At 44.2% G+C, this 14,758-nt stretch overlaps 1 protein-coding gene across 13 annotated transcripts in view; it reads left to right on the top strand.

Annotated features, from left to right (window-relative positions):
* Positions 1-7,709: 7,709 nt before the first annotated feature.
* CAST (calpastatin) overlaps positions 7,710-14,758 on the top strand; it is a 51,147-nt gene continuing 44,098 nt past the window's right edge. For 8 of the 13 annotated variants that reach the window (XM_040089542.2, XM_040089544.2, XM_040089550.2 and 5 more), the window contains exons 1-2: positions 7,711-7,827; positions 12,716-12,781. In XM_040089542.2, coding sequence (XP_039945476.1) covers positions 7,786-7,827; positions 12,716-12,781 — 108 coding nt within the window. In that variant the 5' untranslated portion in view covers positions 7,711-7,785. Of the gene's footprint in view, positions 7,828-7,971; positions 8,045-12,715; positions 12,782-14,758 lie in introns of those variants that run through there. The other 5 variants (XM_040089545.2, XM_040089548.2, XM_040089555.2 and 2 more) reach the window with 3 other exon arrangements.

A 14,758-nucleotide genomic window follows, 5' to 3' on the forward strand; every position in this document is an offset into this window, starting at 1 on the left:
CCTGTGATAGGAAAGGGGATTTTCACAGGTTTAAGTATCTTTATCTGGCTCATGCAAAGTACTGTTTCCACACTTTATTGTTGCAGAAATACTGGGTTTTGGACTTGATCTAAAACTCACAGAATGGCAGTGGAAAGCCAGCACTTGCAGTGAGGTTTGAAGGTGGTCCCTGGCAAGAGCAAGTGACCACATTTCCCCCAGTTACGGCAAATTCTGAGTGGTGGAGGAGGATTTTGACTTCCTGGTGCCCCTAGAAGATGGGCACTTGCACTCATACTGTGTTATTTGCAGAAATATCTATTTTCAGGGTCTAAACAGCAGGATGTATTTATTTTCTCACTCGAGGGCATTATTTTTGCCACATTTATTGATTGCACATTAACTGTTTAGCTTATTAGTCCACCCCAAAACTGCTGTGCTGCTGGCCTGGTGCCTCAGGAGAGCAGAGCAGGACAGGTCTGTCATGGAGCTCACTGAGGTAAGCCACAGCAGAGCTGTGAGGGGAGTAGGCATGAGGTGAAAGTGTCATCCATCTCCCAGCACAGGTCCCGGGGCTCCAGCCCCTCTCCTCTGCCAGGAAGCTTCCCTGCTCGTCATCCAGAAGCAACCTGGGAATTTGGACAAGGGGCAGGGGTGTTCTACTGATGCCAGGGCAGAGTACCACCATCACTGCGGGCAGGGGTGGCCAGGCTGGTTCTGGCAGCACAGTGTGTCTCTCCTGTGGCATGCCATCACAAGCCACTCCACTTAAACCAAATTCATTTCCTAAAGCAGAAGACTTCCCATCACTCCTCTCCCACTCTGTGGTGAATTACTTTGGATTTTGCCTCATTTGGGGCTGCTGTACAGAAAACCTAAGTTTCCCCAGAACCACTTGTCACCCGCCCACGTTTGGAGCACATGTTTGGTGTGTCTGTAGATGGAGTTTTGTTATCTACACAGCATGGCACAGGGCAATGGACACCCTCAGGGAGCTCTGGGGTGGTCACTACCCACAGCAGTCACCTCGGCTCATAGGGCTGTCTGGCCCCACCAGCCGGCCTCTGAAAAGAAGCATGTGGCTCTGCTGCTCTGTAAAAGTGACAGATCTGTGGGTTTGTGACATGCAAAAAAAATCCCACTTCTCTGCCACAATTTAAAATGATTTGCATGTCAGCCACATGTAAATCACACTGGGTTGCTCCACCAAGTGGTTTCACTGCAAATCATGCACTTCTGTGCTCTCGTTTACTCCTGAACATGCACAGAAACAGGTTTTGCCGCAGTGCAGGGCTGCCTCAGCGCACATCTCAGGGCAAACACAAACCGAGCAACTTAGAAGAGAAAGCAGGAACTGAGAATTGCTCCCAAGGAAAAGCAGTGTGCGCTGGGCAGAAGCTATCCACGCTTTGGCTCCATTAATGCCATATGCCTGATTTCAGAGGAGCATGAGCAGGAAGGGAAGCTGCTGCAAGCAGGGATGTCGTCGGGAAACGCATGGCAGAGGTTTTCACCCAGGCAAGCTGCACTGGGTGCTGTGGCTCTGCTGCTCACTTATCTATGGTTCAGCTCAATGTTCCTTCAATCTGCTTTCTTTTTATAACTACAAAAAATGTCTGCTGCCTTCAGAGCAACACACAGCTGTAAAATATTTTCCATGCTACCCATGATTTCTTTCCAAGCAATCTCAGCTCCATGTTTTCATGCATTTCTGAAACAATAAATAATTTACTGCGAAGCAGTGTTGCAATTTCCCATAAAATATTCCTGTGTCAGCCTGTCCTTAGTCTGGCTTCCTTTCTGTTGTTTTGACTGGAAGCTGTGCTTCTTAACAGGCACTAAGTGTGGTATTAACCTAAGAAAAGACCTGTGAAACTTTACCTGTGGGGAGCCATCATGCCAGCCCTTCCATGGAGAAAGCAAAACATCTTTTGCAGTCCTGGTAAAACAGCATTTTGTGTTTTGTAACAACCAGTGCTGTCCAGTCCTCTACCAGAAGCACAGCCATGAAAACCTCCAAGCAACAGCTCTAAAATCTTTCATGGCCACTCTGTGCTGCTTCTGTGTGACAGCTACAGCTGATATCCAGCTACAGGCTGCTGCTTTGGATAACCCTTGCAAAAGCTGACTGAAAGCAGGTGGAAGAGGTACATTCCTCACATTCCTAGCCCTAGATGATATCCAAGGTTTCCATCAAAATTCTGCCTTACACTAACATTTTTGGTGTGTAACTTCATTGCAAATTTATTTTAACTATCAGTGCTGTTTTGAGTTGTTATTCTTCTGCAGTGTTTAGTCATAAATCTTTTATTCTACCTGTGAATCACGGGAACACTGGTTAGTGATATCTTGTACTTGTACAAAATAGTTGCAAGATATTAATGTGCCGCTCATCTCTAACGTTGCTTCCAGCTCTATTTTGCCCAGGCTAGCTTGAGACTGCAACAAGACAGGAAAACTCCCTTGGGTCCTAAAAACCTGGAGAGCGGCAAAGGGGCTTTTCCCTTTATCACGAGAGAGACCCTGTTGGTGGTGGAGGAAAGGAGCCAGATTTGATCTGAGGGTGAGTCCAAGGCCTTTATTTCAGTCTTTGTTCCGTCCTGTCTGAGCCCCTACCACAGACCACAGCTCAAAACAAATCATGGCTGAGGCCTTCTGTTCCGGGCTTATAAGCCGGGGAGGGGCTGAAGGAGGGGACAAACCAACACCCAGTGAGGGACAAGGTGGGAGTGGAACAGGGTTGGAGGGACATTTAAAGAAACCAGTGGGGAACATAAAGGGAGGAACCTCCTCAGCTCTTGCCCTATCATTTGATGTCCTTTACCCGAACTCTCCAGAAGCTGGGAGGAACAGCCGAATGACAGACAGGACCCGCAGGAGGGGACTGGGAGGAGTGTGGGAAGAATGTGGGAGGATGAGCAGGGAAAACGGCAGGAACAAACCGTGGGATATAACATTTCCAGGAGGAGAGGGGAGTACAGAACAAGCCATTATAACATAAAACCCAATATAGAAGTGAAATACAATATGAAACCAAATAACACAGAGCAACATTTATGTATGTATGAATGTGTATGCATATTACATATAATATAGTTGATAATTAGCTTTAATTTTGCTTTTGGATTAGTTATAAACTGTATTTTAATCTGGCTTGGGCTTTTTCAACCCTGATTGCATGTGTCGGTGCATGGGCTAGCCAGTGAGAAAAAGACCACCCAGAACATAAACAGGGTTGTGATGACATGTAAAACCTTATCTTCATCACCCTGGCATCAAAAGTCACCCACTGCATCTTTGCAAACCAAAGCAGACAATTTTTAACTTCTTTTACTGGATGCATTTCAGAAAACCACACCCTTTTTCACAACCCTTCCTCTGGGGAGCCTCTTAATACCAAGAATCTCAGGATTAATTTCACCTGAAGAAGGGTACTACCATGAGGGGAGCATTGTTCACCTTGATGATTAAGGATAAGTGCACTCGAGGGAATGCTATCAGTCTCAAGCAAACCACTGTTTCCGTAGCAAATGAAGACTAAGTGAGAAAATGTCCAAGGAGTGCAAGGAATTTTTAATCTCTTGTATGGATTTTATGACTTGGCATATATCAAAGCATTTTCCAAAATTCTGTACATTTAAGCTGTACTTAAAAACTATGTGTTTTAATTTGTTAGCATGGATTTCTATTGATTTTGAAACAATACTGTATAAAGAATTTAATGTATATTTCTAAATACACAAGGCTTTTCTGTCTTGCCTCTCACAGTGCTCACCAATCCACAATTTCTATCAATAGACTACTCTAATCCTACAGTTTAAGAGTCCAAGACAATTAGTATTGTCATTTTCATACATATAAATCTTTACAAATCAGGCTTATAAAAATCAATGAGGCCTAATTCATATATTTTTCTGTATTTTCATAATTCAGTTTACACCTGAGAGAAGATACCTCATCTTGGGAAAGTTTGTTTCAGATAAAACCAGCAGACGTGAGCTGCAGGTTGGCCACTCCTACATAGCTGCAATGTTTGACATTCACTGGGACAATGCCTCACTGGTGCTGCTCTTCCTTCTGGACTCACTTTGGGGTCACAACCTCATCTGGATCTGTATCCAGTCCAGAAAAATGCCTGTGGTTTGCTAAAAGCTTCATTTATGGTGTCGTTTTCAAGTCAATTACCTTGAATTACTGCTGACTCCCAGAACTGACAGCAACCTTTGGCTTCCCCAGCAGAAACTGGTGAGAGATGAAAGGACCAAAGACAGCTGGTTGGAACACTGTCCTGGGTGATAAAGGCTGCAGTATTGGGTTTTCTCCCCTCCTGGTGGGATTTGCTGCATTTCAATGTAACAAATGAGAAAATCTGTATGGATAAAAATTTTCATATGTATCACCCAATTCTGGCTCCAGAAATTATTCAAGATTAATTTGAAATGGTTTTGGTTTTTAATTAAATTTCAGCTTGGTATTTAGGGAATTACAAAATATCCAACCTCAAGGAAGACTCTAATTTTCACTTGGTTGCTGTCAAAGTTTATGTCATCTGTCTGAGAGGAGGAAATCTCTACTAAGCAGTACGATGGAGTCCAGCAGGAAATCTTCAGATTGCACTAAACTAGCAGAGGACATACAGTTTATATGATAAAATATATTTATAACATGTGCAAAAAAGTATCTATCCATAGATAAGGAAAGAAACCCTTCTTTCCAATGGCAAAGTCTGGCATTATTACTGTCTAGACTAAGAATGTCATCAAGCTAGGCTTATCAACAAACAGAATGTCCATGACTTAAAATTCCAATTTCCATTTACAGAGTATGCTGTGAACAAAAACAGTAGAAGAAATGAGATGTACTTGTCCCTTGATGTTATTGGGGGTGTAATAAAACAGGGTGGGACTGAATGCATCAAATTAAAAAAAAAAAAAAAAAAAAAAAATAAAAAAAAAATCCTGATGGTTTTGGGTTTCAGAGGAAGACAAAAGAACAAAAAACTTTCAATGAGTTTCTTTGTAAACCACAGGAAGAGGAGGAAAGAAAAAAATTAAAAAAAATAAAAACCCCAAAACAAACAAAAACCCCCACTATTTCTTTAAACCGCCCTAGATAAAAATCCAGTTACACAGGAGATTTTGCACTTTATTTTGTAGATTTTGTGAATGACTCATAAACTTGCAGTCATACCATTATGCAAGTTATATTAATAAAATATGTATACTTGGCAAAAATTTCATCCCATCCTGCCAGAATTTTGAGCACCTTTTTATTGGGAGCCATTTGACGTCAACTGCTGCCCTTTGGAGATGAGACATGTGGGGAAAATGAGTCTGTGAGTCTCCATTCCAATTTTAGACTGGTAATACCTTGAATTACAAAGAAATGTATCCATGACTATTAAAAGGACACAAACACTTTTCGAATACTTGTTCACATCACACAGCATTGCCGTAAAGAACAACTTGTGTGTTCCTGATGTGGTCACCTGCTCTTTTTCCAGCTAATAAACATTGAAAAAACTGATGTTTGTGCTGTCCATCACTTCCTGCATCTGTTTCTGTATCAGCCCTCCATGGCTAATGAGATATAAAATCTCAGCAAGCCTCAGTGATTTTGTTCACTTGCAGATGTTTTGGAGGAATAAGTAGAAACCACTGACAGAAAACAAAGTATGATTTTGATACCACACCCTTGTATGCTGCTGCAAGCTGCAAGGAAAACTTATTCTCTCCTAATTAAAGATTATCAGAGTCAGACTGACTGGGGTAATTAATAATGACTGCTCCACTCAAATAACCAAATGTTTACCCAAATGAGTAAACTGTTAGAGTAGTGTTTAGGCCTTCAGTATTTAAAAAGCTGGCTCAGGCATCCATCAGCTGACTGTCCATCAGACAAAAAAGAACCTGCTTTTCCATTCCCAGGTAAATATGGGCTGCCTACATCCTTTACATATAAAAGTAATTTCAACTTGTTAGGAAGGAATTGCCAATAAACAGTGGTTTCTTGAAGCAGTGGCAAGCTAGAGGAGCCTTCTAATAGAAGCAATAATGCCAAGCCCTCGGCCCTAAAGCAAGGCTGGATGGAGCCCAGTCAATTTACAAAACACTGCAACAACTGCAGGAACTGTGGTGTCTGGGCAGCTCCCCTCCTTCCTGCAGCAGTGTTCAACCTTCATTTATAAACTGAACCAACTAGCAGAGCTGGAATGGGTGATGTGCTTCTGGGCCAGCAAAACCCTGAATGTCCAGCATGATGCAGGCTGACATCACCGAGGGTTTCACGTGTTACTGCCTTGTTCCTGTGCAGCTCCACCACGCCAGTTACTGTCAGCTCCTGTTGCCTGTCATCAGGCACATCACAGTGAGATGGGTGATGCTTCCTGAGGGCTCCCTGGAGCCCTCTGCCAGCAGGGAGGGTCTGCTGCCTGCAGCTTGAAGAATGCAGCACAGTCAGTTAGACCTGTCAGAGTGACCCCAGGTAAACCTGCACACATCATCCCCGTGTATAAGCCATGCATTTTAAACATGGCCCTTGCCTCCACCTGCTCTGGAGCACCTTGCCTAGGTGTCACAGGCTGAAACACTTCAGAGTCAGCCATAAATCTGCATGGATCTAATCAAAAAGGAAAAGCAGGGATGGCTTTAGGCAGATCCATCTGAACATTCCCTCTCTCTCTGCACAACAAAGACATTTCCCAAGACCTTGAGGGGAGACATCACTCACTTGTCTCCTGTCTGACAGCCGAGGGCGTAGGCACTATATGGTTTACAGGCTTCCTACCACGCAGATTAGTTCTACTGCCTCTTCCCCAACAAAGCAGGTGACGAGCACTCCCAAAAGACTAGGACACTTTTCCTTCCTCAAGCTGATAGACAGGGCCTCCTGACACAAGAATGTGTTCAGGAGCTGCTGCTTTTACCCCTTCAGATTAGTGCAACTCATTTAAAAGCTGTTTGACCCATCCAGCCTGGGTCTGGTGTTTCCTGGCACAGAACACCCCAAACAGCAACTTCTTTTACTGCATACAGCTTAGCAAGACAAATTTGTCAAACTGTGCCCATTCCTGCACACAATACCTGTGTTTTCTATTTTATAACCTGACCAGCATCAAATCCCCTGGATGTGAGGAGTAATATCACACCAGCCCACGGGATGCACAGCCAACTTCCAAACCAAGCATATTTGCCTGGTGGGAATTAGTTTATGCCAAGGTGATGGCCAAGGCTGGAGCCAGCCGAAAAGCTGGAGTGGCACAGCTCTAGGGGAGCTGGAACAGGAGCCAGAGGCTGGTGGAGGAGCTGGAATGCAGAGGCTTGGGAAGGAGCCTGCCATAGGAACAGCGTGCCCAATTTGGAGGGAAGCTAGCAGAGGAGCCAGAAAGAGGCTGGTGGAGGAGCCGGGTGTTGGAGCAGCCCCAAGCACCCTGTGCCCGGCTCCATCACGGAGGAAGGGCAAAATCCTCGCGGGGAGCTGCCATGGAGTCTGGAGCTGCCTAGAGTCGGCTGGCAACACCCAAACGCTTTTCCAAGGGGAATGACTTTCCTGAGGAAAAGAAAGTCTGCGCTCTATTCCTTCCACCTACCCCAAACAACGCTGTTTTAAAGAAAAGCCACTCTCGCTCCAGCTGAGCACTATCCTGTCACGGGCTCCCCGTCTGCTCTCCGCCGCCTCATCCCGGACCCGCGGCCCCCCCTGGTCCTGGCTCGGCCCCGTCAGGAAGGGGAGGGACCGACGGGCGTTACAGCTGCTTTGGAGCTGGGAGCGACCGGGCAGCCCTCGCTCCTCTTCCCCGGGATCGGCATGTCGGCGACCGGGAAGGGCAGGCAGCCGCTGCCCGCGGCGGTAAGGCGGGCTCGGGGACGCGGGGAGGGGTGTGAGGAGGGCGGCGATGCCGCTCCACGCTGCCCCTGGTGCCCCGCGGCCCCAGCGGGGGAGCGGCTCCGCGCCGGGCACCGCCCTGGGCGCGTCCCGGGCCGGGCCGGGCCGGGCAGTGCCGGGCAGCACGGGCAGAAGGAGCAGCTGCAGCGCCATGGCTTTCGCCCGCTGGTGGTACGCCATGGTGAGTGCGGGGAAAAGCCCCGGCAGAGCCGGGACCACCCCAGTGGGGAGCCAGGAGCACCACGGGAGCGGGGAGCGCCGGGAGCGGGAGGCGCGGGGTGCGGCGAAGCGGGCGAGGAAATGGGGTTGTGGTGCGCCTGGAGGCGAGACAGCGCTTAAAAAAACAAAACAAAACAAACAAAACAAAACAACAACAACAAAGAACCCAGTGCTTCAGGTCCGGTGAAAGCGCGGCGCGCTCCAGCTGTCCCTTCGCATCCCATCCCTTGTCAGAAAGCAACACTGAAAACGAAGGGTGTTGGTGCTGTTAGCAGTTTTAGTCGTCGCCGGCTCGCGGGGTGATGAAACCGCACTAGAACGCGTAAGACGAGATTTTACGTGGGAATGTTCCTGTTTCGGGAAAAACTGCGCTGCGCCTTTTTCCGGGGCCTGTTTTTCACTGCAGGTGGGTGGTGGCGGTGCTGCCGGGAAGAGCTGTCGCTTGCCAGATCCTCCCTGAGCAAACCACAGCTCTCTGACGGCTCCATGTGGTTTGGATGGACTTGGGTCGCTGCTCATTACTGTGACGAACCCACGACTGCTTTAAAAGGCTTTAAAACGCCTTTAAGAAACCTTTAAGGTTTATTACACATAGGAGGAAGCAGTTGGTATCTGTATGGAATGGTGAAAAGAAAAAAAAGTTTGCGTTCTGTCAAAAGTTTTACAGAAAGCATAAGTTTTGAAATGTCGGTTTCAGAAAAAAATATCACTTTAATATATTTCCTAAATATATGGTGAGGTCGATGAAATCTCTTGAAGTTATAACTGTACTTTTAAGTTGCTCCATGTAACTTCAATCAGTGTTTTCAAGTATCAGTCATTGTGATAAGTCAAATCAGCATAGTGGAAGTGACCCAGAACCACAAAGGGAAAAGTTTGAGAATTACGGCATTAAGCCATGGAATGGATATAAAAGGCCTTGTTAGCTGTGTGCCATTGCATCCAGGGGAACAAAAGATATTAAAATGCATCTATGTGTGATCAGGTAAGAAAACTGCTCCCACAGCTGCTCTTTTGGAAACCCTTGGTTGTGGTTGTTGGCACTTGTGGGCCTCCACGTGAGACTGGAGTCCTCTCCAGTGCATATGATTCACACTGGGGAGGTAAGAGAGGCAGGAAAGGTGGGTGAGAGGAACAGACACAAAAGGAGATTAAGGTTTTTACTGGCTGGTGTATTTAAAGCTGTGGTTGGATGTAATAAAAATCTGGGTTTCACCTTTCAATTCCGTACCTGGCTTGGTTTTAACTCCTCTGGCAGCCCTTTACATCTGACCATTTTCCAAGCAGTGTCAAAGATCTCTGTCTTCCTCCCAGTTCCAGCTGAGAGCTAAGGTTAGGTTCCCATCTGCTTAAAAATCTGTAATGCTGAGTTGATTGACTTCAGTTGAGAATCTTGCAAGACTTCACTCCTCACCCAGTTACTTCATGTCCTCCGGGATGCTGTGCAGTGGCCTTAAACCAAAGGCTTGTTAATGCCTTGGTTTAATCTCCTGAGGTTTAGGAGGAATTTCATGGAAGCAAAGCCTTTAGTGAGAGTTGGATTTTTGTGCGCATAATTGTCTATTAAGTTGTTCGTAATTTTCTCTGTGCTTTTTCACCAGTTACTTTCTAGTTTATGAGTGTTATTTGAGTTGGAAGTTTAAAGGTGTGTCTTGATAGTGTGGCAACATTTCTGTGCACTTCAGAACAGGATGAAGATCTCAGGACAAGCTTTCTTGCTCATGACACTTTTGTATTTTCTTGAACATGTGATTTTGGGTAGGATTGTGTGTTGTTTTGTTTTTGTGGGTTTTTTTAAAGTTAGTAAAGTTGGAAAATTGAAAATTGAGCCAGCTTAAAAGCTACAAGAAATTGTTAGCTCATGAGTTAAACTAAAATTTAGTTCACTTCAGCTGTATGCCCACTGTTGATGTGAGAGCTGGAGCTGCTCTGATCCACTGCCTTGGTTATGAATCTGTATCTTTGGCACTGTAAGGGAAGATGAGCAGGAAAAGGAAAGAGTGCCCAAAGAAAGTCAGCTTGTTGTCATGAATTGTGAATGTGAATGAGCAGCAGTGGATGTACACTGTCCGACAAAACCTGAGCTTAGCCTTCTGACTAAGCTGATTAATTTACTGTCCATTTTGTTTGTTTGTTTGTTCATTTTGGTATATTTAATTTTTTTTAGTGGAGGGTTCAAAGCTTGGAAATCCAGATAAGAAAAGAGCTCTTGAGGGGAATTTTTGAAACAGGGTTCCTCATCATACTTTATGCATCAAGTGTTCGGAGAACCAGCATGTTTTCTTCAGGTGTACGATGAAACTTTGCTTTCCAAGGTTACCTTTTCAGGACAGCAGACTTTCCTACAAGGCAATACTTTCACAGGCTGTTTTATTATCTGAGGCCAGGGAGTGAGTATCAGGGCTCTGTGTGTACACAGTGGATTACTCCACTTACTGGGAAAAAAACAAACAAACAAACAAAACAAAACTACTTGGGTCTGACCATATGCGCTTTGTTCCCTGAGCTGGGATAAACTTACTTGGCCTCTGGGTCAGAGTCTTTTTTATAGATGCTGTTTGACATAGCCTTCTGGAGGGAAGATGTCATGCTTTTAATGTCTCTCTGACTTGAGTTTAGGGATAGCAAAGTTGTGGTCCTTGTCCTGACCCATTCTTAATCCTCTCTGGGCAGTGAAGCTGCCCGGGGGTCCCTCAGGGAGTTCTGCCTGAGGGGCGGTTGAAGGAATCCTGCCAGTCCTCTTCATATCTCTTTTCCTAATCCTGGGTGTGAGTGCCCTTTTGGTGGCATGGTCCTGTCTGCTATGGGTTTCTTTGGTATGAAGATGAGGAGGTGGATTTAGGGAGATTAATCAGATTCAGCCCTGATAAAGGCCTGGTATACTCAGTAGGAAGCAAGTATTTAGTTCCGACATTCTCTGACTTGGTTTAGGAAAAAAAAAAAAAAAAAAAAAAAAAAAAAAAAAAAAAAAAAAAAAAAAAAAAACTCAACAACCAAACCCACCAAAACCAAAAAAAAACCCCTAAAAACACACCAAAAACCCAACTAGAGACCCTACACTTTTGCTTTTAAAGTTATGTCTGAATCTGAAGAAGAAAACAAGTGAAAGCAATAGAAGACTTTAATAGCTGGATTCAGGATAATACTTAATTTTTGGAGCATTTTGATGCTGAGGGTATCCATAGAAGAAGAGAGCCTGATCAGTAGTGTTCTCCTTTAGCTCCTGAACCTCATGGCAGTGCTGGCTCTGAAATTCCTGTTCTGTCAGCAATAGGACACTCACTGGTATTGCTCTTACTGATGTGTGTGCAATGTGCTTTTATTGTAGCAGTGAAAAGCACAGATAGCTGGGTAAATTGTATCTCTATTGGAAGTGCTATTACGAAGCAGTGAATCAATATCTTACCTGAATAGACCATCTTTGTGGCTTGTTTTTCCTCTGAAGAGGCACAATTGGAATATGAGTATAACATTTCCAATTTGAAAACTCATCAAGTGTCTTAGTCATAACCAAACTCATTTTAAAATTTTGAATTGTTAGAGGTTGTCTGTAAAAATTATTTGAATTTTTTGTTGCTATAGTACTCTTTTCAGCCTGTATTTTCTCCTGCTGATGTGCTGGAACTAATTCCTGTTGAAGACAGTGCAGTGATACATGGATCATTACTTTTCCCCTATAGCCATGTAAAGAAAAATCTGCAGGAACTCATTACTTAGTGGGTTAGCAGGCTCTGCCTCCTGCTGCTCAGTCCTGAAAACAGAAGGGAATCAATGGGTCTTGAATAATCTCCTGTCTTTATTTAACAAACAAACCAGACGTGAATATTCCCTCCCAGATGTCTCAGTTGCTGTGGAAAGTTACACTAGCTGAGATGCTAGAGAGTAGCTACATTATGTTGCCTTTTATATCAACTTCCTGCTTTTTGCTTTTGTTATTTTTGAAAAGAGATTTATTGAGGGACCCTATTCACCACTTTTCAGAGGCACAGACAGTTACAACATGCTGGATACAAGTGTGTTTGCTGAGCAAAATGTGTCTCTCTTTATATTGCTGCAGATGAGAGGCTGATTGCACATCAGGTTAAGTGAAAGGAAGAGGAGGAGATAAAAGACGCAGGAAGTTCAGGGGTCCTGGAAGAACTGTATTTCCTAATGTGCACCTGTGCCTGAATTGTTGGAGTGTTTATTTTTTCTGTAGCAGTACCAGAATTACAGCAGTCATGGTAACAGCTTTCTGTCAGGTCAGAAGAGCTGGGTGTAACAAGCATTTCAGTGTAACTGAGGGGAGTTCAGGTGTTGGGGTGGGTTGCACACATGTTAGTGCCTCTGAGAGTTGTTCAGCTGCTGATGAAGCCTGTGGTTTTGACATTTCCAAAACAAGCATTGGAAGAGTGCAAGAACAGTCATGTAACGGCCCTAAAAGTCATGACCTTCTGATGGATTTCTCTTGAAGTTATCCAGCGGGCCATTTAGAAGTCCTGTCCATTAGTGAGAAGAAAAACTTTTAAGTGTTCACTGCTGTCATATTGTGGTCGCTGAAAGGAATCATCCTTGCACTAAGAAGTTTGAGAATTTGTGTGGAAGATATGACTTAAGATCTAAATAACTACACATCTATTTTGTCTGTTCACAGCATGGTGACAAGAAGGCAAGTGAAGCTTCTTCCAAGGCCGGAGAGAAAAAACCAGAAGTTGAAGAGGTAAATTTAAGTATTTGAACATATTAAGAAGAAAAGTTGGCAGGGAATTTCCTCTTGTTTTGATTTTTGCCTTTTGATAACAAAGTGGTAGTTTTTGGCCAGTTAACTTGTTAATCCAGACAGTCATTATTCATCCCAGGAGTGTTTAGTTTTGTCTTCTGCTGCTGAGCAGCGTGGCTTGTCTCTCTGACGGAGCTCTGCGGCTCCATTCTCGCCCTAGCTAGCTCGAGAGACAAACCGCAGTTAGGAGTTTCCTCAGGGTCCCCAAACCCAGGAGCAGCTGAGAACCTTTCCCTTAACAGAGAGAGCAAGACCGTGTCAGCAGCAAAGGAAGGTCTGCACTTGATCCAGGGAGAAACCAGGGCTTTATTCAGTCTTTTGTCTATGGTCCTGCCCCAGACCTTTGCCCTGACTGCCCAAAGCAAGAGGCCAGACCACATGTGGCTTCAGCTTATATCCAAGGAAGAGGCTAAAACCGGGGACAAGCCAATACCCAATCAGGGATAAGGTGGGAGTGGAACAGGGTTGGATTACATTTCAGGAAGGGGACTGGGAACAATGTGGGAGGTGGGCTGGGGGAAGGGCAGGGACAAGCTTTGGGATACTCCGTTTTCCAGGAGAACAGGGAGGTACAGAACAAACCATTATAAAACCCAATATAAAAATGAAATACAATATGAAAACAAATAACACACAGCAACAGAGCAGTCTACTGGAAATGTGGTTTGTGGTTTTTTTTTGTTTTTTTTTTTTTTCTCTGTTTATATTTTCCCTACTGCTTCACGTTGGTATCTGTGGAAGTTACCTCAGTGAAGTGTCTGCTGTGCAGTGCTGGTACAGTGTGGGACACATCTGAGATGGCCCTGGTTTTTCAGTTGCCCCAAAGTACATGTGAAGGGAGTGCACTGTGGTGCTTTCCATCTGATGTTTCATCCACAGCAGAAACTATGTGGGAAATAACTTAGCGTAAGTCTGTTTGACTGCACTGCAAACCAGGGTCAGTGAATGCTTTTGTTATAGTCCTCTGAAGTAAATGATTCAAGCAATTGCTTTTGTTTCCTGTCCAGAAAACAAGGAAGGCTTCTCTAGCCTGAGAATCTGTTCTTCCTTTCCTCTCCAGACAGCTTGGTTTTTTTTTCATAAATACCATTGTGCATTTATACATTCTAGATTTAATGCCATATTCTTTGACTGCACATTGTTCTTCTTAGTAGAGAAGTGCTGACATTTTTTGTGGGAAGGGTGGGAGTCGAGGCCTGTAGTTTTGGGTTTTGGGGTTAATGTTTCTGACCTCTTATTGAGAAGATCTGATTCTGGCAAAACAAGACTCTTACTAAAATTTATTGTCCAGACACTTATGCTTTCTGAGTCCTTAGAATACTGCATGTATGTTTCCTCTTGTGAATTTCTTAATATGATTTTTTTTGTTCCATCCATTCCGCAGTGCTTAAAAGTGGAAATAGATCAAAAAGCTTCCACGGACCCATTAAGGGGCATTAACTCGACTGTGTCTAATACTTACCTCCAAAACACTCTGATTTGTTAAGCAGTTGAAGAGGCCACTTAAAATCTTTCAACAGCTTTCCCAAGAATCTGCAGTGTTACTTTCTAAGACAGATAATTCCTATAGTCTTCAATTTTTGAAGCAGAAATTTATATCTGTGGAGGGCTTTGGGCAACATTGTCTAGAATATTGAGTTTGTTTTGCCTGTTAGAAAAGGTTTGGCATTAAAAAGATTACTAGAAAATATGAAGGTCTTTGAAGAGTTTATATCCATACTGAAAGGAAATCAGTAAAATCAATATGGTTGTTGTTTAGCCAAAAATAACAACAAACAACTCTTGTTTCTCAGATTCTTTGAGTATATAGTCCTGAAGGAGTGAGAGAAGGAGAGCAGAGCTTTGAAAAGCAAACTTAGGGAGGGCCTGACACTGGTTTAAGTGGGAGATGCCAGTTAGCCACAACATCAAAAAGAA

The sequence above is a fragment of the Hirundo rustica genome, chromosome Z (assembly GCF_015227805.2).
Source record: "Hirundo rustica isolate bHirRus1 chromosome Z, bHirRus1.pri.v3, whole genome shotgun sequence".
In the NCBI taxonomy this organism is placed as follows: Eukaryota; Metazoa; Chordata; class Aves; order Passeriformes; family Hirundinidae; genus Hirundo; species Hirundo rustica.